This window comes from Pipistrellus hanaki, assembly GCF_964339955.1.
Source record: "Pipistrellus hanaki genome assembly, chromosome: 3".
NCBI lineage: Eukaryota > Metazoa > Chordata > Mammalia > Chiroptera > Vespertilionidae > Pipistrellus > Pipistrellus hanaki.
The window spans coordinates 7,678,000-7,702,461 of NC_140505.1; the positions used below are offsets into that span (position 1 = coordinate 7,678,000).

The 24,462-nt window shown below is 46.3% G+C and overlaps 1 protein-coding gene and 1 long non-coding RNA gene across 3 annotated transcripts in view; one reads left to right on the forward strand and one right to left on the reverse strand.

Annotated features, from left to right (window-relative positions):
- Positions 1 to 24,462, forward strand: part of LOC311619414 (cytochrome P450 4V2-like) — a 171,126-nt gene that overhangs the window by 119,656 nt on the left and 27,008 nt on the right. The window contains exon 1 of one of the 2 annotated variants that reach the window (XM_084877724.1): positions 23,579 to 24,253. The exons of the other annotated variant lie outside the window; for it this stretch is intronic. Coding sequence (XP_084733850.1) covers positions 23,620 to 24,253 — 634 coding nt within the window. The 5' untranslated portion in view covers positions 23,579 to 23,619. Of the gene's footprint in view, positions 1 to 23,578; positions 24,254 to 24,462 lie in introns of those variants that run through there. 2 annotated transcript variants of the gene reach the window in all.
- Positions 12,265 to 20,230, reverse strand: LOC311619421. The gene is made up of 3 exons (XR_014794498.1): positions 19,884 to 20,230; positions 18,069 to 18,233; positions 12,265 to 13,075 (listed from the first exon to the last, which is right to left on the reverse strand). It is a non-coding gene; the product is annotated as an uncharacterized lncRNA (long non-coding RNA).

Sequence of the window (24,462 nt, forward strand, 5' to 3'; positions counted from 1 at the left end):
TGGGTGCGGCCGCCCGGCTGGAGGAAAGCCCCGCCGGCTGGTTGTCCTGCAGACGGAGGCCTACGTAACGCGCTGGGGCCTCTGTGTTTGGTTCAGGCAGAAAGGAAAGCCCGGAAGACCCATGCTGCAGGCAGAGGGCGCTGAGAAGAAAGGAAGGCACTTGGGTGGCGTGGGGAGGAGAACGGGGTGCCATTTAGGGCAACTTCAGGAGGGAGAGGCGCCTGGGGCCGGGGTGGGTGATCTCCGTTGAGCAGTGAGCGGGCTGTGTTAGAATGGAAGGAAGAACCGGGTTTGCAGCTCGGTTTGGGGGTTAGTTTTTCCTTGGCTGGGCGCCCAGCCTCCTGATGCTTCCTTGCGCAACCAGGAGTGTCCTGGGCCTGGCTGCGCGCGGGAGGCGGTTGCATCGTGACTGCGTGTCCAGGTGGTTCAGATCTGGGATCCAACCTGAGGGGGGAGGTGAATTCGTCATCAGGTCACGGGAGAGCTGGATAATGTTCTTGTGATCCCAATGGTGTCCAAATTGTCCTCGGATCCAAGAGAACATGGGGCGGGTAGGAGAGGACGAAGGGCAAGGTCTCTGGAGGAGGTAGAGATCAGAGATGCTATCAGAGTGGGGGTTGGATAGAGGAACAATCATGATGAAGTAACTCTCTAAGACAAACCACTGAACTGTGGAAGGAAAGAAGAAGGAAGGAAGGAAGGAAGGAAGGAAGGAAGGAAGGAAGGAAGGAAGGAAGGAAGGAAGGAAGGGGAAGGGATGGTGAGCAGGGTGCCCCAATTCTGCCCGGTGCTGTGTGCACTGACTAGGAATTTTCCTCCTGCAGGTAGCGGGCCCCACTCCTGATTGCCTCTCTTCCCTGCAGGCTGTCCCTCATCCAAAGGCGCTGGGCTGGGCGTGCCCTCTCCTAGGAGCATGTCCCCAGTGACAGGGGGCGCCCAGGGAGAGGACAGAAGCTGAGAAACGCCCTGGACCCACTTTGCTCAGTCCCCTCCGCGGTACTTGCAGCGCCTGGGCAGGTGGCAGGGCCTCTTCGGGCAGAGAAAAGCATGCTGAAGGCTTTCCTCCAACTGATTTTGTTTTAAGTCATCTCTCTGCACTGACATGGGAAAAGGTTCAGGAAATAGTAAATGAAAAACAAACCTTAAAGCTGCAGAACAGAGTACATAATGTAATGCCATCTTTGGGGAGAAAAAAGTTTAGTTCTCTGCAGCCAGACTAATGTCTGGGAGGAAAAACACTGGTCAGCCTTACGGGATGTCCGCGGAGAAGAACTTACATTCTTTATGTTATTCACTTTGGTATTATTTCATCTGTTTAAGACTTTACAACATATTTTCTTTAATATCTTTAAGTAGATCTCATCTCTCTAAAAGTCTACCACAGCTATGAAACTATGGGGTTTGTCTGTACCTGACTCTCTGCTCATCTCTGTGGACTAAACAAGGAATATGTAACCTCTCCCCTCAAGAAGTGGAGAAGGGGGAGGGAGGAGTGCTCAGGCAGCAGCCAACAGGAGCAGCAAGTGCTCCAAAGCAGAGAAGGGCCTGATGGGTTCAAGCAAGTGTGCAGGGACCCTGATTGGAGCACAGGTGGCTCAGGGTGACCAGGACAAGACCATGTTCCCAAGTAGCACGGAGCCAACTTGAATGGACCTTGACTCCCAGGCTGAGAAATTGTATCTTTATTTTGAAGGCAATTTGTGGCTGAGACAGAGAGCACCGAGGATTTTTTGAAAAGGGACAATAAACAGAAGCCTTATCTCTTTGTTCCCTGAGTCATCATTCTCATCTTATTTGTTACCAGAGCGGAGCCACTGCCCACAATTCCAGACTAGACTGGTCAGATGGCCAGGCATGAGAGAAACCCAAGGCGACACCCTTCCTCCTGGCAACCAAGTTCACAGTGTTGCGTCTTCGGATGTTCACCCTGAAACGGAATGAATCTGTGTGTAGGGAGCATGGCATTGCCAAGGTGAAGGCCATCTACCTACATTTATCACTGCTACGTCAGCTTCATGGCACTCATCCGGCTGAATAGGAAGTTGACTCCTAACTTATTCTCTTGAAGTTTCTTTCTATATTAAAGGACAACTTTCTTTCCACTTGGAAGATCTTTGCTACTCTCCCCTGCTTGAAATACATGCCTTTGAAAGTTAAAGTCATGGGCCAGAATAAGTTATAAGCCAAAGCAAAGCTTTGTAACTGTTAACACTTTGATTTCCTTAAAATTTCTGTCACTTGGAATGATTCCTGATATGGAAAATATGTTTAATTTAGATTAAAAAAAATAAATGCTGGCTAAATATAAAACTATATTATTCACATGCTTATACATAGCAAGTTATCAGGATAACAGGACACTGTCATGAATTGTTGAATCACTAAGACCAGATTAAGTGCACTTTACTTAAAAAGTATAGTTTTATGGACAAGTATAATCAGTTCTATGTGACTACCCCCCATGTCATACAATAGAACATGAAATCATATTGTATGTACTCTTGTGCATCTGTCTTCTTCTTTTTAAAAAAAAAATATATTTTATTGATTTTTTACAGAGAGGAAGAGAGAGGGATAGTTAGAAACATCGAGCAGCTGCCTACTGGGGATGTGCCTGCAACCAAGGCACATGCCCTTGACTGGAATCGAACCTGGGACCTTTCAGTCTGCAGACTGCCACTCTACCCACTGAGCCAAACTGGTTTCGGCTGCATTTGTCTTCTTAAACTCAACATTATTTCTGTGAGGTGACTCTATATTGTGGTGTGTAGTATTTTTCATAATTGTCTAGTATTCCATTGTTTGACTATTCTACAACTTATTAGCCATTTTGTGACCAATGGTTGTTTCAGATGTCATATATACAGGGAATTTCAAAATAATGTATATACATTTTTAACAACTGATAGCTCAATTTTGAAAATGAAATGTATTTTAATTAACTCTACCTTTACAATTATTAAAAGTGTGTGTATACATTTCTTGGGACACCCTATATATTCATACATATACATATATATCTTACTAGAGGCCCAGTGAATGAAATTCGTGCACAGGAGTGGGTGTCCCTCAGCCCAGCCTACACCCTCTCCAATCTGGGTCCTCTCAAGGAATGTCTGACTTCCCATTTAGACTCAATTCCAGATCTGGCCTAAATGGGCAGTCAGACATGCCTCTCACAATCCAGGAATGCTTGCCCCTAACTGCTCACCTGCCTGCCTTCCTGAGCACCCCCTAACCACTCCCATGCCAGCCTGATTGATGTCTAACTGCTCCCCTACTAGCCTGTTTGCCCCCAACTTCCCTCCTCTGCCTGCCTGGTCACCCCTAACTGCCCTCCTCTGAAGGCTTGACTGATTGCCTTCAACTGCCCTCCCCTGCAGGCCTGGTCCCTTCCAACTGCCCTCCTCTGCTGGCTATTTTGTGGTGGCTATCTTGTGTCCACATGGGGGCAGGAACTTTGACCACATGGGGGTAGCCATCTTGTGTGTTGGAATGATTGTCAATTTATATATTACTCTTTTATTAGATAAGTTAATTCTGTTTCTATGGAGATTCCTGACTACTATAATCATCTTATTAAATGGATTTTATTATTTGATGTTTCTGAGGCTACAAAAGTAGTAACTTTTACCCTTTATTATTTAAATATTGTTAGTATGTAGAAATGCAAATGCATTTTATGTTGACCTTATATTCAATGAGTTTGCTAAAATCATATACTTATTTTTAAGTCTATTTGTAGATTATTTTGGATTTTCTACCTACACAAAGATGGTTTTTGTGAAGAATGATTTTTTTCTTTTCCCCCAATTTATAAGACCCTCTATATTTTAATTTGGCCCTATCAAGCTGGCTAGGACATCCTGTATAGTGATGAATAACTTTGGTGGAAAACAGAAACTTTTTACATTGCTTCTGGTCTCAGTGGGTAATATTTGAATATTTTACCTTGAAGTATGAAGTTTGCTGTAGGGTTTTTTTGTTTGTTTGTTTGTTTGTTTGTTTGTTTTTGTTTTGTTTTGTTTTGATCTCACTAAATACCCATAAGCAAATGATACTCATTCCCTTCTCTTCCTAGATTACTAGAAAATTTTATTTTGATTTTTTTCAAAGACTTTGTCTCTGTTTATTGAGAATATCATATATTTGTTTTCTTTGAAATCATTTGTTCATTGATTGTTTACCACATGGTAGACCAAAATTGAATGTCTTACATAGATCTAATTTGTATGGCATTTATTACCCATTTCATATCATCTGTGTTCAGAGATGAGATTGGCCTTTTTTTTTTTTTTTAAATAATATCCTTTCAGTTTTGTATAAAGGTTATGCTAACCTTATAAAATAACTTCCTATTATCTTGAAAAAAAATTTATATGAGAGGTATTGACGCTATTTTTTCCTTAAATATTTGTAAGAATTAACCCTGGAAGTCATCAGGACTTAGAATTCTCTTTGAGAGAAGGATTTTGATTATAGATTTAAGTCTATAATGGATATAAACCTTTCCATGTTTACTATTTCTTCTTTGTCTGGTGATAACTAATATTCTTCAAGGAGTTTGAACATTTCATCTAAATTATCATACCAAATTTGTCATAGTATACTGGTTAAATTCTAACATCTGTAAGATCGGTAGTGATATGCCCATTTTTATTCTTTGAAAAACTTTTCCCTCCATTTGACTTCAAGGATTCTACATTCTCTTGATTTTTATTCTCCCTCACCAGTCATTTTTATTGTCTGATTCACTGCTTTAATTTCACACCCTGTACCTCCAGCTGTTAAAGAGGGCCAGAACTCTTTCCTCGCATCTTTGTACTCACTCTCTAGGTTATCTCATCCATTTTAGTACCAAAATACCATCTCTCTGCTGAATTATACTTCCAGTCTATACCTTTTCTCTAAACCCCAGGTGTAGATACCCAAATACCTCAACATCTCCACTTGGGCATCCAATAGGCATCTCAAACATAACATGTCCGAGCCAAAGACTTGAAGTCAATATTGATTCTTTAGTCACATTTCACATCAAATTCCACAGCAAATCCCACTGACTTAACTTTCAAAACACATCCAAAGTCCTCTGACTTTGAGCTACATCATTGTCATATGACTGACACATCATCTCGGGTCATATTGCATTACTCTGTCCTAAAAACTGTCCAGTTGCTTCCTATGTCAAATAACCTTCCCTTTCCCAGGCCAAAAAGGATCTTAATCACTCCACTCCCATCATCTGTTTTCACCCGCTGGCTTATTTCATTCTATGCCCCAAAGGCCTTTTTGCTGTTCTTCAAACCCCTGGGTATGCTCCTATTTTAGGCCCGTGTGTGTTTTTTCCTATGTCTGGTATTCTCTTTTTCATAGCTACATGGCTTCTTATCTCATCTTCTTTGCCTCTTTGCTCAAATATTACCTCTACAATAAAGCCTTTCCTTTCCAAAGTTGAAGCCCTATTTTAGGTTGCTTCATAGCATGTATTGCTATCTGACCTTATATTATATTTTTGTTGCTTTGGTTATTGAAAACAATTACAACAAAAACATAGTATCCAAATGATTTATGATATTAAAAAACTGGTTGCCTTCTCCACTAGACTCGAAGTTCTGTTAGGGCAAAGACTTGATCTTGTTCAGTCCAATGCTTAGAACAAAATCTTAATAAAAAGAAGGTGCTTGATAAACATTTGATGAAATAATAAATCCATGATGATGACCACACAGAAATGTTAACTTCTTAAACAAATTTTAAATTGGACTTTTTATCAAAGAGGTAAAACCCTGAAAAACATAGATGGATATATATTTTGAATTCACAAAAGAATGTTTGCTATCTGGTTAGACATATAAATTAGTGAATAACCTGTGCATATGCAGAGTAAAGAGGTCTTCACACAAATTATATAAAAATTGGGAACCTAACAAGCTTTTATAAATGCAATAAATTTCTGAAAACTCTTTCAACACTTTATATTTTATTAAAAATTAAAGAATTAAAAATCCTAGACAATGATCTATGGTCATAAGAAAACAATGACAATAAAAATATCGTATCCAAATGATTTACGATACTATAAAAATGTACTCTTGATTGGAATAGCAATTACATTCTAGTTCAGAATAACAATATGGATATTTCCTCTTAAGTTATATTTAAAAAATTGAGCAGGTTTTTATGGTATTTTACATGTTTTTATATTATTTTTCAATTCCTTCATTCCTTCTTTGGTTTTGGGTACATTAACAGACATTTTATTATGTAGTCTCTAAGCTTTATTTAAAAATTAGAGGCCTGGTGAACAAAAATGTGCATGGGTGAGGTCCCTCACCCAAGGTCTAGGCCTATGGGAGGGCCAGTAAAGGGGAGGACAGAGAGGTAGGCTGGCCAGCCACCAGATCGATGGCAGCTGGCCCCACCCCTGATTAAGGTGAAGGACACCAATCAAGGGCAGAACTGGCAGAGAGGAGGGGCCACAGGAGATTGAGGGGAGTGGTTCAGGGCCCAGATCAGGCCTGTTGGCCACCACAGTACACATCATTGCAACTAGTCATTCCAGTCATTCCACTATTCCTTTGCTGGGCTTTTATATATATACATACAGATTGACCTAAGGAGTAATTCAGTTTGCTTTTTTCAATATTTAACAAAAAATTTAAGATGATTCATTTATCAATGATTATTATGAGAACACTGTTCTATCTTTTATCTAACCAGTTCAAGCACCTTCCTTGGTATAAGAATTACTTACTAGCTTCTAAATCTCAATTAACCTGTAAGTAGAACATTATCTTTAATACATATATACAGATATGAAAACATGTGCAGAGAGCAGGTATTTTAAAGTCAAGAGCCAAGTCTTCTTGTTATGTCTAAAATGGTACTTTATCTTCCAATTAAAAATATTTAGAAGATATGGATCAAGATCATTGTACTTGGCTCCATATTTTAAAGTACTTTTATCAATGTATGTAAGTAATAGAATTTTTTAAATGTTGCACAGCTTCAAAGCCAAATAAAATAATGCTACCATTAAATCTTTTCAGTGGTTCTCTATGAAAAAATAATTCCTTTTGTATACTCTAATATTAGTGTAGGATGCAATCAATCCTTTTGAGAAGTCTGGGCTGATTAGGGAAGGACTTGGATGGTTCTTGGAAACCAATATAAAATAGCCTGCATGGCCCAGCTAGGTAGAAATGGCCCAGTTAGCAGTAATTACAGACCAGAAAGCACCTAACTCCAGACCGCTTACACGTCTAGAAATTCCTCACGTCTGATAAGTGCAGAATTAGGACTGATACTCTATCTTGAAACTTTTTATAGCTAATATTTAGGGATAGATAGAAAATTCTTCCTGTAAGTTACTGAGCCTTGAGAATTATGGAGCTGTGGCCAATTGCCTAGAACAGGGGTCTTCAAACTACGGCCCGCGGGCCACATGCAGCCTCCAGGGGAGTCTGATCCTGCCCACCAGGTTTTTTGGGCAGTGAGCGCAGCCAAGGTGTTACAGTAGGAATTAGTAGTTCATATAGTCCGGCCCTACAGCTCTCTGAGGGACCGTGATCTGGCCCCCACTTTAAAAAGTTTGAGGACCCCTGGCCTAGAATTATGGAGCTGTGGCCAATCAGAAGAGCCATAGACACAGCGATCATTCTCATGTCGACTCCATAACATGTTCCATGACTATAGAAATTGAAGTAGAGAATGTAAAGGAGAATGTTTACATTGGAGGCAAGGCTCTGGATAACACTAATTCAAGTGCCAACACTCTTCTTACTTTCCAGACGTTTATAAGTGGGCAACGATCCTCTCTCTTCTTAGAGCCAAAAATATGTCTGAAAATAACCCATTATACATTTACAGCTATAGATAGATAGATAGATAGATAGATAGAAGCTTCATTTTGGATTAATAAAAATTAAATCATTAAAATATGATTCTGATAGAAAAGAAGAATTACACAAGCTGAGATCAAAACGAGTCTGAAAAATTTAAATCATGATAAAGGAAAACAACGGGGCAGAGAGGAAAAGAGAAATGACCTCAGAGCCTTGCCTCCAACTGATTAAGCCTCCTTTACTTTCTCTATTCCACCTTTCCACACCAAAGTCAGATAGGGATCCGCTCAGAAGAAAATAAAGCAGAGCCAGAGAGCAGAGGGAGCTGCTGCTTTAGACAGAGGGATCGGGAAGGCTCCACGCCCTGAGGTGACACCTGAGGAAGCTCAGGTGGTGATGTGAAGAGGAAGATGCTGCTGCGATGCCTTCTGCCCAATGGAGGAACACTTCAGCTGTGAGCAATAACGATGACACCATACGCAATGTATTTTAATTGTGTTTATATTCATAAGTAAAATCAATCACCTGATTTTAAAAATCAATAAACTGGGGATACTTCTGAAAAGATTACCTGAACTTGAACATGAAAACTAGTAAAGCAAAATGGGCTTGGAAGGTGTCACTACTGACATTTCTCAAGGAAGCTCATGACTAAGCTGCCTTTTCACAGGGTCTGAGGAAGTCAGCACACTGACCAGCACAGCCCTGTCTCACACTGGCTCATGGGACCCACGATGCCTTTGCTATTTTCTCAAGAAGGAAATAAAATCTGTTTGTGATTAGGATTTGGATGGAATTAATCATGGAATGAGACACAAAAAACATGTCAAGACACAAAGTTACAAAATGGCATATTACTGTGTATATTAAGTAGAATATGAGTTCGTATACTAATTTTGTGTGTGTTTATAGTTGATAAAAGGAAGGATTATAAACAGAGGTTCCTCTGAGCAAAGCCTAAAGGATCCATATTGGTGAGCTTGACTTGTATTGTGTTTACAAGGCAATTGCCCACAATTAAGTTGTTTATCTGTCCACATTTCTCTCTGACAGTCCAATATCGCAGACTGCCTGGACAACAGACACATAATATAATATTTGTTCTTCTGTTTTTCTTTTCTTTTAAAAAAAAATATATAATTTATTGATTTTTTTTTAGAGAGAAGGGAGAAGGATAGAGAGTTAGAAACATGGATGAGAAACATCGATCAGCTGCCTCCTGCACACCCCCTACTGGGGATGTGCCAGCAACCAAGGTACATGCCCTTGACTGGAATCGAACCTGGGACCCTTCAGTCTGCAAGCCAATGCTCTATCCACTGAGCCAAACCAGTTAGGGCTATTCTTCTGTTTTTCAAGTGACAAGTGGTCGCAGAGGCTCTGGGTGGCCCAGGAAAGGCTGCAATTCTGGGGCAGCAACATCAAGATGCCACTTGGAATCTCTTTCTTAGAGTCAGAGCTGTCCTCTGAAAAGACTTGGGTGGATACTGCGAACCTAAAACACCAACCAAAAGTAATTCTCATTAACACGTTAAGAACTCCAGCACTCAAAAGCGTTGTTTTGTACAGTCCACGCAGATGGTATTTTAAAAAAAGAAAAAGGGTATTTAACGTCACTTGAGTCTACAGGCCGACGCTCTATTCACTGAGCCAATCTGGTTAGGATCCAAAAGGTAGTTTCAATGGCATTTTAGTTATACTTTTTCATGTCTTTCTAAGCTTTGAGCCTCAACTCCACCACATAGCTAGTTTAGATTTCACTGAAGGACAGGTACAGAGCATCCTAGATTGGGAGAGACTGCATGCAGGCCAGGCTGAAAGACTGCCCCCACTCCCGCCGCCAACCCTGTGCAAGAATTTCATGCACTAGGCCTCTAGCCAGAGAAATGTTAGTGGTGGACAGTGTTATGTGATCAATTTGTACAATAGAGTAATAATCATAATTTAAATATTATTATTTTTCTAACCAAAGGGTTTAGTTCCAGTATTATATCTGCCTGCTCTCTTCCCTGCCTTCCTCATTGCCCCTAACCGCTTCTGCCTGCCAGCCTGATCACCCCCAACCATTATCCTGCCAGCCTGATTCATGCCTAACTGCTTCCTTGCCAGCTCATTTGCCCCTAACTGCCCTCCCCTGCAGGCCTGGTCCCCCCTAACTGCTCTCCCCTGCAGGCCAGGGTCCCACCCAACTGCCCTTCCCTGGCGGCTCAGTTGCCCCTAACTTCCTTCCTCTGCTGGCCTGTTCACCCCTAAATGCCTTCCCCTGCTGGCCTGATCGCCCACCACTGCCCTCCCTTGCAGACTTGGTCCCTCCCAATTGCCCTCCCCTGCTGGCCATCTTGTGTCCACATGAGGGGCAGTTATCTTGTGTGTCGGAGTGATGGTCAATTTGCATATTATTCTTTTATTAGATAGGATAGAGGCCTGGTGCATGGGTGGGGGCTGGGAGCAGCTTGGGTAAGGGGCCTATGGTGGTTAGCAGGCCGGCCACGCCCCCCAGTGAAACAAATGGAGGCCCTGGTATTTGAGATATATTTATCTTTGTAGCCTTAAATGGAGCCAAGCCTCCTGCTCACTCTGTGGCTGCAGCCATTTCTGTTGGGATTTATTTATCTTCTTATAATTGAAACTTTGTAGCCATGAGCGAAGGCCTGGGCTGGCCAGGGCAAGCAGAAAGCTTGGCTTCCTCCATTGCTGGGGAAACCCAAGCCTCTTGCTCTATCTGAAGCCACAGCCATCTTGATTGGGTTAATTTGCATACTTGCTCCTGATTGGCTCCTGGGTGTAGTAGAGGTATGGTCAATTTGAATATTACTCTTTTTTAGATAGGATGATTGACTATACTCCCTGTGCTGTACCTAATACTCATGAATTTGTACCTAACATCCATGAATTACTTCTTAATCCCTTCACCTTCCTCACCCACCCCTCCAAACCACCTCCCATCTGGCAACCATCACCTTGTTCCCTGCCTCTGTGAATTTGTTTCTCTTTTATTTGTTTACTTTACTCTTTAGATTAAACATATAAGTGAAATCATATGGTATTTGTCTTTTTCTCTCTGACTTGTTTCACTTAGCATAATACCCTCTAGGGCCATCCATGTTTTTGTAAATGATAAGATTTCTCTTTTTTACAGCCAAGTAATCTATATATATATATACCCAGTGACCAGAATGGCAGAATGACAGGAACAAATGGTGGTTATGACACTCACTGCAGCATCCAACCAGCCTGATCTGGGCCCCAATTGACACCTGCCCCCCCCCCCCCCCCCACTGGCCTGGCCCCCAATCAGCATAAAGCAACCCAATTGGGATAGGACCCGCCGGCCAACCATCCATGGCCCCTCCTCATTGCCAGCCCAATGGGTCTCCATTGGGGAAGGCTGGACGGACCCCCCCACCACATACACACACACACACACACACTCTGAGTGACCAGATTATTATGATCTCTGAAAACATAGTAATCTGGCCATCAGAATTCATGCACTGGGCCATATAATATTTGAGGCCCGGTGCATGCATTTGTGCACGGAGGAGGTCCGGCCAGCCTGGCCAGAAGTAGGGGATGGGTGGTTGGCAGGCCCGCCTGCTGGTCGAACTCCTGGTTGAGGGGACAATTTGCATATTGGCCTTTTATTATATAGGATAGACACTGAGTCGCCATATTGTTATGCGTTCAGAGAGCATAATAATCTGGCCACTCAGTGTATATTCCACACCATCTTTATCCACTTCTCTATGGGTGGGCACTTATTTTGCTTAAGTTCTCTTTCAATATTTGGCTTTTTATTATTATGACACTTTATTAGCTTTCTTTACCTGTAGCACCTAAAGCAATGCCTGTCAGGAAACGATGCCCTGTTTCTTTAAAAAACACACTTTTAAAGAAACAGGGCAGAGATTCAATCAGTGTCTCTAAAGAATATGTTTTTGCTCTCGGATTACTCTGAATGGTCATGCTTAAATCAAAAGATTACACTGTAACCAGACTCAAAAATATTCTCTAAATTAAACACACTTCTGGAACTATTTTAACCTTTATAAAGAAAGAACATTCACAGCAGCTGATATCTCCAAAAAGTGGAGATTCCAACAGAACAGAGTCCCTCCTGCACGCATTTAGCTTCTCTTGCTTCTACTTAGCATCTCCTCTACTTTTGTGCATCTTGAAAACGCATACCCATCTTTTTTTGTTTCCAACTAAATAATTTCTTCTTCCAGAATATCTTCCCTTTTCCTGAGGTCATGGGGTGGGGTGGGAGGAATGGGAAGGAGGATGTTCAAACCAAGAAAATAATTTACAAACTGGGAGAACCAGTTTCTCTCCTCACATTACACCTTGTCCTTGCCCAGAGGCTCACTCCTGCTCACTTCAAAGTGCAGTGACACCACGCAGTCTCCAGGACAGGGGTGCTGGCCAGGAATGGCGGTGGGGGTGGGGGTGGGGATTACTAGAAAATGGACGCTTTGACAGGGCTTTCAGACCATTTCTCCAACTTCTCCTCCTCTGCTCTTCCCAGCATCTTCAAAGTCTCTGGACTTCTTGAACTTCCAAGGTCAGTGTAATGGCTCCTCCATTTGACCACAGAATTCAGGAGAATTCTGAAGAGGAACTTGAGCCCATCCCTCACTGACTGGCCAAGCTCACAAGGACGACAGGGGTGGAGCTGGTCTCTCCAGGAACCATGGGTTACTGACATTGTAAACTAAGCACAGAATCTGCCAACATGTACCTTTTGTTTTTCTTTTCTATGTCTTGTTTTGTGTCCCTGGTTTCTCTGTACTGTTATTTCATGCAATAGACCGCACATCTTTAATTCCCTGTAAACTATCAACTCCTACCTCAGCCCTACAGTCTAGGAAAAGGTGCACAGCTCACAGGGTGCGTCCCACAAATGCCTTCACACTGAACGTGGTGGGACATTCAAGCTTTTATTGCATATCACGCAGACATGTAACCGTTCTAGCCTGGTTCCTTCTATTTCAGAGATGAAAACTTCAGCTCCGTGGGCACGTTCAGGGCTGCTCGTTGGCAGACAAGACCTACTTTGGGGTGTGAACGGAAGGGCAACAACAGAACCGCAGTGTATTAATTAGCTGATGTATCAGAGTGAAGGCTGAGTCCCAGTCTCCATGAGCCACTCCATTCCAGTTGTCCAGGAAATGGCCGGAGCCTCTGCCTTCACTTTGAGAAAGCTGCCTCCTGAGCCCACACACCAGGGCCTGTAGAGATTCAAGGATTCAACAGCCATCGCAGCTTCCAGCTGTGTTCCTGTCTAAAGGGCTGCCTGACATGGGCCCTGTGTTCTGCACGGGCTGCAATGCAGGTGGTTCTCTGGAAAGAACTGGCCTTGGCGAGCCTGCCCCTCCCTGTAAGACACTCAGCTGTCCTGCCTTCACCCAGGAACCTGCTGAAGGGACCTGGGCTGGGGCTGCAGACGTCACATCAGGAGCCATGGAGGCGTCTCAGAGCCAGTGAGCCCTTCACCAGCACGAGAACCCCATGAGCGGGGGCAGGGGGCAGAGGAGAGGGGCCAGCTTTGCAGGGAACACCGCGCACAGGGCACAGACCGCGCACAGGGCACAGACAGGGCCAGGCAGAGCCCCCTTCCCCCGGCCGGGCACTTACCCGATCACTGGCTGCCCCGGGCCTGTGCTCTCGGCCCCCGGGTCCCTCCCCCCCCCCCCCCCCCCCCCAACACACCTTCCCGGACCCGGACCTCCAGGAGCACGCGGTCCCTCCCGCCCAGGGCAGATCTCAGTCCCGGGCTCTGGGCTTCGGGGCAGCAGCTCTGGCCGTTCCACCTCCGGGGAGCCGGGCCGCCTCTGCCCCACTGTCTGCGGGGAGATCTGTGCGGACAGGGGTGCTGTCTCCACATGGTCTTGGTCTTTCTCTCTCTCTCTCTCTCTCTCTCTCTCTCTCTCTCTCTCTCTCTCTCTCTCTCATCTGTCTGCGGGAAGGTCTGTGCAGACAGGGGTGCCGTCTCCCCTTGGTCGGTCTCTCTCTCTCTCTCTCTCTCTCTCTCTCTCTCTCTCTCTCCCTCCCTCCCTCCCTCTCTCTCTCTCTTTCTCTCTGCACATCTGTGAGTGAGGATGGAGATGGGCTACAGGCCTGGGGACAGAGGCGGCTTACTGATTCCCGTTCTTTGCAGAACCCTGACTAGTACGCTGGTGACACTGGGATGCAATGTAGAGTTCAGTTAATAATAATGCATCTTTTTGATTCATTAATTGTGACAAGTGTACCATAATAAGAAATGTTGATAATAGGAAGCAACTGCTCTGTACATTTAAAACTGTTCTAAAATTAAAAACTTATATTTTAAAATGCATTGAACTCTTCTTTAAGTGTATTTTAGGGGTAACTACTTTACAAAAAGATCAATAAAACAATGTTGTGTTTATTCATTTTAATGTGAATAATATAGTAATCTTAGAAAGTGCTAGTAAGCTATGAAGTTCACAGCTTATGTGATATTATAGAGAAATATAGAATTAATATGTAATTTAAAAATATTACCTAGGTGGCATAATTTATAAGGAAATTATTTTAAATGATTACAAGAAATGTCAATAGTTATATCTTAAAATAATAACATAAAATTGCTTTATATGAATTTTTTAGGACAGCCTATGTAAAGCAACATACAACTACAAGATATTCCCAAAAATGTACACACACACTTTGAATAATTATAAAAGCAATGTTTGTTAAAATACATTTCATTTTCAAAATGTAATAGAACCAGCTGCTGAAGTGTGTGTACATTTTTGGGGACATCTTGTATTGGACTGGATTAACATTTTCTGCGATACTGCCAGATCGCCACTAGATGTCCGTCTTTCCCATCCCATCTTTTGTCACTGAAAGCCATGCCAGATGGATTTTAATGTGTTTTTGTTGCTATTTGCAAAATGTAGGATGTAGCGAAATTCATTTCAGTGCAGATGTAGAATCCTGTTTAGATAGGAAATCACTTTTGCAGCGAGCAGTAGCTAGTGTGCACGGCCAGCAGAAAGCGTCCAGATGCTGACACGCACCGCGGATGAATGCTCTCAGTCCTGCGGGCATATAGGGTCCCGGAACTACACACCTCACTTCTCAACTCACCACCGCCTGAACGGTGGCTACTTTTTTGTACAGGAAAGCAATATTAAGTTACCAAGGGCAAACACTCATATAGATCTGTCCAGTCTGACTTCAAAAGCTTGCCCTTTTTAAGATTCATCTCAGATCTTTGAAGGGGGAGAGACTGTTAGTACCATTCTGCAGATTTGTAAACTGAGGCACAGAGAATTGATGGTTTGACAGAGCTACAGTCTAGCTTAGGCCGTTGGTGACAGACCTTACACTAGGGGTGTCGAACTCAATCAGAGAAGGGGCCAAAATCTAAAATCCAGCCTAAATCGCAGGCCGAATGGTTTACTGAACAGTCATAAACTGACAATGTCATAAACTGACAGCGGAGTGCAGTGATGACAGCGCAGTGCGGGCCACATTGCAAGGTCTGGCGGGCTGGATTTGGCCCGCGGGCCTTGTGTTTGACACATGTGCCTTACACCATACTTCTATGTAAGGCAATTCCTGCAAAGCCCCTGCCAAAAACACTGAGAAGCTAAAGCTCACTATATTTAGCAAAGAATAAAAAAATAGTTTTAAACTTTAGAGGAATTCTGTATCTAAAAAGAGATAGCAGAAGGAAAAATTATTAGATTTTTAATATAAAGAGTAAATACTTAGAGTCCTAACTAATCTATGAGGTCTACAGCTTATGTAAAATTGTAGTAGGATAAAGAATTAGTATATTATTAAGAACAAAACACCTATATGGATTATGAATACTTCAAAATGAGTGCTGAAAAATATCCAGGACAATAATTATTAGGTGAGATCATAGGAAGTTGCCAGTAGTATACTGTTTTGAAACAGAAAACAGAAACTTTATGCTACAATCTTATATCTGGGATAAATGGGTTCAATAACATTCGTTAACATCCAATATTTTTTCTTTTATATATATATATATATATATATATATATATATATATATATATATATATATATATTATTGATTTTGTACAGAGAGGAAGGAAGAGAGATAGAGAGTTAGAAACATCGATGAGAGAGAGTCATCGATCAGCTGCCTCTTGCACACCCTCTACTGGGGATATGCCCGCAACCAAGGTACATGCCCTTGACCGGAATCGAACCCGGGACCCTTCAGTCCCCAAGCCGACGCTCTATCCATTGAGCCAAAGCGGTTTCGGCCAATATTTTTTCTTGCTGGAAACCAAGATCAACAGTAATTAATATAAATGTGAGAAGTCCACCAACAGTTTGGACTCCTTTGATATTCACAGAGTGAATTTGTATTTTATTACCTACTGCTGACTCAGTGGCCTAAAGCAAACTGCCCCCAACCTGATAATCTTACTGTTTACTAAATGTTACCATTGATATGTGGGTTTCAGTTCCAAAAAGGCAATTGTTTATTCTAGTAAATAAAAGCAGCTGGGAACAGACTCAGTGGAACTTAACTACTACAGTTAAGCTTTTCCCTGGCTTCCCCCTATAATTTCAAAATTAATATTTGTGCTGTGTGTCAATTTGCGCCTCAGCTCTTCCTGCTGGCCATGGCTTTCCACATTTTCTTACCTTTAAGCATCTACTTTATGATACATTTATCTGTAGAAAGTGAAAGGAAGAATATATATCTATATTAATAAAAGCATAACATGCTAATTAAACCAGACAGCTGAACTACCTTTGGGAAATCATTCCAGATGAAGCCGCAGCGGCAGGGGCCAACACAGAGGTGGTTAGGGGTGATTAGGCAAGCAGGTGAGTGGTTAAGGGCAATCAGGCAGTCAGGCAGAGTGGTTAGGGACAATCAGGCAAGTAGGCAGGCGGCTGTTAGGAGCCAGCAGTCTCAGATTGCAAGAGGGATGTCTGACTGCCAGTTTAGGCCCGATCTTTCAGGGACATCCCCCAAGAGGTCCTGGATTGCGAGAGGGTGCAGGCCAGCCTGAAGAACACCCCCACCCCCGTATGAATTTTGTGCACCAGGCCTCTAGTCCCATATAATAAAAGCCTAATATGCTAAGTGTCGAGTCGGTCATCCATTTAACCAATCAAAGCATAGTATGCAAATGATATGCTAAGGCTGCTCAACTGCTTGCTACGACATGCGCTGACAACCAGGGGGCAGAGAATCTATTACCAGTTGCTATCATGTGCAGTGACCACCAGGGGGCAGATGCTCTGGTAAGTTAGCTTGTTGCTGGGGTCTGGCAGATTGGAATTGAGCAAGATGGGCTAGAGACACCCTGGAGCCCTCCTGTGGTCCCTCCCCAGCTGGCCAACCTCCTGTGTCCCTCCCCAGCCTTGATCATGCACCAGTGGGCTCCCTTGGCCTGGCCTGTGCCCTCTAGCAATCCGGGACCCTTAGGGAGACGGTGGAGAGCCAGTTTTGGCCCGATCCTGCAGGCCAGGCCAAGGGATCCTGCTGGTGCATGGATTTGTACATCAGGCATCCAGTAATTAAATAAAAAATAGTCAATTTTTTCCCAAAACATGTTTTTTTAATATTTCATTTATTCTTTTAATTAGTAGAGCAGAAAACAAATGACACATTGTACTGATCATTATACTGCTTGATCAGTATAATGTGTCATTTTCATTCTATGGGTTAAAGTCTGCTAGGTCTGATATAATAAAAGCTACACTAGCTTCCTTTCACAGTAGAATTCTCACTTCAAACATACATTTATATTCAACCTTTCTGTATTCTTACGTTTTAATTGTATCATTGACAACCAATATAAAGTTGTTGCTTACTGCTTACATTCAGGGGAGATTAAATTTGCTCTATAGCAGCCTGGGCTTGGAACTCTAGGCATCCAAATCACCCTCATCCAATAAAAATTAATATCCAGAGAGATTTGGCTATTAAGTGAAACAAATACCTACACAGCACGAGTATGTGTGCTAATACAAATTGGGCACAATGCAGTTCAAACCAAGAGCCCGCCTAGTTACAGATGACATGGGCACTCATTTTCCTTGAGCCTGATTTAAGAGAGTATCTTTTGATATTATAATTCCTTTATCCTTGAGCATACAAGCTAGAAATTTACAATGATGTTTTTGCCTTTTACTCAAAATTCTTCCCCATGATAGCCTGGCTAAAATAAAAGACATTCCTCATCCACTTACCGTTCAAGACTCCTAAGCTGGCATAGTCTTTGAGTGTAGTGAATTTTCCCACCTTTTCAGTGAATTTCCTTTTTTCTTTGTTTTTCTCTCAGGCAAATCTTCTACAGATATCTATATGGGCACCAGGTGTGAATGCCCCATCCATTTGCAGCGAGAGTTCAGGATCTGAATAAAGAGCCACGCACAAATGAATTCACGAGACAAGAAATAGGAATTTAGAAGGCATGAGGCAGGGGGCAGGCAGAAACCTTTTACTAGTGGAGAGGCTCTGACTACAAGGTCCTCTTTGCTTTTATTCACTCGAATACACACTTTCCCTTTAGGATTGCAAACAGCCACATCAAAAGTAAAGTTTGGTAAACAGTAAAAGGATTATCAGGTTAGGAAATTGCCTTCAGCTATTTGGCCACCAGCAGGGGTATTATGCTGATTTTCAGCCCTGCTGAATGGTGCTGTAATATGCTAACTTAACTACTTGTTGGTCTTAGCCTCTGGCATAAGATCTGTTTGTCCATAAAACTTTAATCGCATAAATGTTAGGGACCAGTAGACAATAACAAAAGGTTAATTCCTCACCAGTAAGTATCCTAGCCACTTATCCCAACACAATTGATTATCCTTAAGAAAAAAAAAAAATCAGTCGATTCATGCATTTCATACTGCGATATTTTAAATAAAAAGAAAAAAAAACTTATTTAACTGCTTATTTTAGAACTGAGGTGAAAGTCATGCATTTTCGTAAAAATGTAATTATTTAAATTGTGAATGGGTTAGAATCAGTCTTAATGCAAAAGTTCTCCGGGTAATTTATTTTTGGTGGAGGTGGGGTGGATGTGTGTGGGAGGAGTCAGGGATGGTGGGGGTTGGGGTGTGTGTGTGTGTGTGTGGGGGGGGGGGCGGGCGTTCTTTGCTGGCAGGCCTGACTCTTCTTCACCAGATCATAAGGCAGAAATCTCCATTCAGGAATGGGCCCCCAGTGGTCTGCCTTTAACCATTTCACTATTCACTTGCAGGATTCAGAGAGCTGAATACATTTGCACCCACTTAACTGCTCGTTAAAAAAAAAAAATCACCTGAGTTCTAAAATGCACACATTATAAGAAGAGTGTTTTTATTCCTGCTCATGGTGATGAAAGAATGAGTGTGCCTGTGAGTGTGTGTGTGTGTGTGTGTGTGTGTGTGTGAAATGTCCTCCAGTTCCCAGCTAATTGGTTGTCAGCGTTTCTGGGAACCTGAGGGCACTTTGCAAAGCCCCAGAGCTCTAAGGTAGACATCACAGTGTCCTGGGCATTGCAAGAGCCCCGGTGTCAGATGACGTCATACATATGTACATTAACGGCATGTTGCTTGGAGAAAACCCATCCCACTGGGATAAGAACTGGGGCTGGTCTTTGGAAAGTGGGGGGGCATCATTTCTTCGCATGGTAGCTGCCCGCACGCCTGCCAGGCTCTGCACTAGAGGAGGGACCTGGGCTCCCCTCAGAGTTCTGGAGACAACCAGGCTGTCAGCCAGCCCCCAAGGCGGAGTCAGTGACACCAGCTCCGCCCCTTCCCCTCCAAGCCCCTTCCCTCCACTCCGCCCTCTGGCGGACAGCGGAGGGCTGTCCGGAGAGAGCTGAGCGGGAGCCTGACTAGCGGTTTAGAAAGAACGGAAAGGCACAAAGGAGGACCCGGGAAATGGGCACGGAGGCTGCCCGGGGAGCTGGTGGAAGTCCCTGCAAACAGCTCGGTGTGCTGAGCTCGCCCAGCAGGGTGGCTGCTGCAGAAGAGGGGAGGGTCCCAGGGAGACACGGCCCGGACCGGGCTGCCACTCACGCGTGTCCGGCCTCCTCCGAGTCGCTGTCCGAGGCCCCCTCCTCGCCGATGCCCGGCAGCGTGAAGAGGAGGGTCCGGGGGCCCGGTCCGGGGGGGCATCCGAGCGCCGGGTTCTCGGCCTCCGGGGCCAAGCTGGCGGGGGTTCCCTGGGCTCCAGGCTGAGCGGCTGCTGCCCGCTGCGCCCCGGATGGAGGGCAGCGCCGCCCAGACCCCGCCTGGGACCGGGGTCAACAGCGCTCCCGCCCCCAGGGGCTCCCCCGCCCCCAGGGGCTCCGGGGAGCTCTGCGCTCTGCAGCCCCCGCTCCATGGGGCCGGGGGCCGGTCCGGGGGCAGGTCCTGGGGCAGATCCAGGGGCAGATCCGGGGGCAGGTCCTGGCGCGGGGATGGGACTGGGCTCGCTCTGGAGCTACTGGGCAGGGAGACCCCGGGGCAGGAGGCGGGGAGCTGCGGCCGGAGCGCGGCGGGCGCCCAGGCGGGGGGCAAGGGCAGGGAGGGGGCCCAGGCGGGGGGCAGGGGCGGGGAGGGGGCCCGGGCGGGGGGCAGGGGCGGGGAGGGGGCCCGGGCGGGGGGCAGGGGCGGGGAGGGAGACACCCTCAGCGCTGAGCCCGCCGGCCCCGCGCCCGCGGCGCCTCCCGATCCGCTGGAGCTCCCGCCCGGGGAGCGGGCCGCCGTCGGGGCCTTGAAGATTCTGGAGAAGAGAGAGCCCAGGTCCCCCACGGCGCCCTTCATGGCGCAGACGTGGAAACGCCGCCCGCGCTGCAGCCGGAGCCTCAGGACCCCGGGGAGCCGGGCTGCGGGGCTCCAGCCGCCCCGGCTCGGGAGGGTCCGGAGGAGGCGGCCCGGGCGGGCGGGGATCCGGGGTTCCGTTTGCCGGGGTCCCCCCGGGGCCGCTGGTGCGCTCCCTACGCAGAGGAGCGTCTCTGGGCGCTCAGCCCGGAAGCCCTGGGACCCCCTTTCCGACGCCCAGATGCTCGCGGGGCTGAGGCTGCGGGGCGGCGGCCCCCCTGCCCCTCTCTGTCCCGGTCCCTGAGCCCCAGCGCCCCGCGGGCTGAGGGTGCGGGTGGGGCCCCTGGGCCTGCAGGACGCGCAGGCGGTTGCTAAGCTAAACAGCCCTGCCCTCTCCCCGCTCACTGCGCCTGGACTGCAGCTCCTGCAGCTCAGGGCTGTGTCCACAACAGGCACCCAGGCTCCCTCCTGGAGACCTGCCTTAAAGGAGCACCGTCCCATCTCCCCATCGCCCTTTGGGCTCTGGGCTGAGGGCGAGGAGCTGGGACAGAGGCAGATAGCCCTGCTTCCAAAGGAGCTGGGGCCTCTCTAGTCTGACAAGACCGGCTGGGCCAGGGCAGGGGCGGCCAGCTCTCTGGCAGCAGGGGAGGCTGGTAAACAAACAAACAAACAAACAAACCCCACACCTGTTCTCAGGTGAGGGGACTTGAGTGAGCAGTGCCCACTCCTCCCCCTTAGGGGCCAGGTTCAAAGTGTGCCACTAAAAATGACACCGCGGGTGCCCCCCCAAGAACTTGGAAATAAGATGGGGCCCTGACAGCTGAACTAGTAACATCCACATACAGGGTATGTGGTTAACACCCATCTGATCGGACCAAGAGATTTTAACAACTCAAATGTTTCAGAACTTGAATGATGCCGAAACCGGTTTGGCTCAGTGGATAGAGCATTGGCCTGTGGACTCAAGGGTCCCAGGTCCTATTCCAGTCAAGGGCATGTACCTTGGTTGCAGGCTCATCCCCAGTGGGGAGTGTGCAGGAGGCAGATGATCGATGATTCTCGTTGATGTTTCTAACTCTCTACCCCTCTCGCTTCCTCTCTGTAATAAATCAATAAAATATATATGTATTTAAAAAGAACTCGAATGATAATCAGATCAATCAATACAAACTCCAAGGCAGATATGAGAGGTAAGAGTTTCTTATTTAGGGGAATACATTTCCTTTTTGCTAAATCTGAGGAATTCTATGTGAAAGATAGAGTGTATGAGTGTGATGATCCACAGAAGCGTGGGGTCCGTTCTGAGCAAGATTACAAAATAAGATACTGAACAGGGTTTATCCATTAATGTTCAGGAGATGTATTTTCTGATTCGGGACAGGGAAAGGAAATGAATACAGTCACTGACATTCGTGAGTATATACTTTAGTCTTGTGGCTAGTTACCAAACAGGATTCGGAGCCATAGTTAATTTCCATTGGTAATGTCACCTTTTGTATTTCCTTGTAGAGACCGAACCTATCTCCTCCCTGGGATATCTCCATGCTGTCAGGATCCCCTTTCTGAACCCAACCCCACAAACAAGCATGCCCTGGGCACTGTTCTCCTTCCAGGGTGCGCTCAGCACTGAGATGTAAGAGAAGGGATGCCCTCTTCCTCCTGGAGGAATAACAGCTTCCTGGCACACTAGGTGTCCGGTGAGGGCCCCAGGACAAAAGCACAGCAGAGAGCGGCCACCCAGTCAGCTCTAACCAGGGGAAAGAGCAGAATGTACTTAAGAGAGGTGAGAGGCCAGGTTGAGCAGGCTATCAGGACCTTGGATGTTGGGAGGGAGAAGAGCACACAGATGTCAGTGTGCAGCACACCAGCACACAGCGAAGAGTCAGAACGGAGGAAACATCTGAGAGCAGCCTGGGAAAATGGAGGCAGAAGTCTCAGGGTCAGAGCAGGGAAGCCAGGCTAACTTTGTCAGGACGCAAGGACGCCAGAACATCCATGTTTCTCATATGTCCATTGTCTCCCTTCTGCAGCAACTAGCCAGGTAGCCGTAGAGGGGTGTGAGGTCAGAACATGGACTGTTTTCATAGAGCGCCCATTCAGGATTGCAAAGCCATGTCCTCAAGATGGTTTGTTTCTTTCATAAGGATCTTGCTTTTAATTTGCAGAGTAATTAAATCCTCAATACATTAGGTTGCTCTCAATGCAAGTAGAATCATTTCTACAATATGCGCTCTCAGTGTTTAAACTGCTGATGACCTGATGGGTTCTGAGCTCTTACAGCTGACCAGCCTCTCAGTGGGGAGTCCCATTAACCTGACTCATAACATCCTGGGTGCTCTCTGTCTCACTCACAAATTGCCTTCAAAATAAAGATACAATTTCTCAGCCTGGGAGTCAAGGTCCCTTCAGGCTGTCGTAAACAGATGAAATAATATCAAAGCGAATAACATGAAGGATACAAGTTTTTCCCCGTGGACATCCCATAAGGTTGACCAGTGTTTTTCCTCCCAGACATTAGTCCAGTGTTTGAGAGTTACCTCATCATGATTGTTCCTCTATCCAACCCGCGCTCTGCCAGCATCTCTGATCTCTGCCTCCTCCAGAGACCTTGCTCTTTGTCCTCTCTACCCCATGACTCTTGGTCCTGATGATAATTTGGACACCATTGGGATCACAAGAACATTATCCAGCTCTCCCGTGACCTGATGACGAATTTCACCTACCCCCTCAGGTTGGAGTCCCAGGTCAAAGTAGGATGTTGTCCTGGGTGACTCTGAAGCTCAGCCAGGGTGCAACCACCTCCTGTGTGCAGCCAGTCCCTGGAGAGCAGAAGACACTCCTGGTTGCGCAAGGAAGCATCAGGAGGCTGGGCGCCCGGCCAGGGAAAAACTAACCCCCAAACCGAGCTGCAAACCCGGTTCTTCCTTCCATTCTAACACAGCCCGCTCACTGCTCAACGGAGATCACCCACCCCGGCCCCAGGCGCCTCTCCCTCCTGAAGTTGCCCTAAATGGCACCCCGTTCTCCTCCCCACGCCACCCAAGTGCCTTCCTTTCTTCGCAGCGCCCTCTGCCCGCAGCAGGGTCTTCCCCGCGCGCTCTGGGGGCGTCTGTCTGCACAACGACAGCAGGGGCGCCTTCCTCCCAGCCTCAGAGGCCCAACCCGGTCCCCAGCGGGCAGGGCGGGCCCTGCGCGGGAAGTCCGGCTGCCGGGCGCCTGGGCTGGTGGCTGCAGGAGGAGGGAGAGGCCATTCGGCTTGGCGCCACCCCCTACCTCCCCATCCCAGCCCGCTACGCCCGCCCCGGGGAATTGCGGGACTCCTCCCAGGGCCCCGCACTTGAACTTCAGGGGCTGGACAACCCCCTGGCCCGAAGCTCCCGGCCCCAAGGTTCTGGGTCTCAGTCCCCGCGCGGAGCCCACCGCTGGCGCGATGACGACCGTCTGGCTGGTGCCCGTCGGGCAGAAGCTGCTGGCTTGGGGCGCGCTCAGCGCCCTCACCCTGGCGGGCGCCACCCTCATCCTGAGCTTCCTGCAGATGATGGCGAGCTATGCGCGTAACTGGCTGCAAATGAGGCCCATCCGCAGCATTTCGCGCTCCTACCCCATTTTGGGACACGCGCTGCTCTGGAAGAGAGGAGGGAAAGGTAAGGGGCTTGCAGGGATGACACAGGAGCACCCCCTGCTCCCCCACCTGGAGCACCCTGACTGGAGACTCAGGCTGCTGGGTGAGGGGCACCTCTATCACCCCCTGGATAATGGGTTCCCAGTTCTCTCCAGTTTTCATTACATATAAGTGCAGTGTTTCTAAACGCCTGTCCTTCTGCCTTCTCTTCTCCTTTTCCCAACTCCTGGC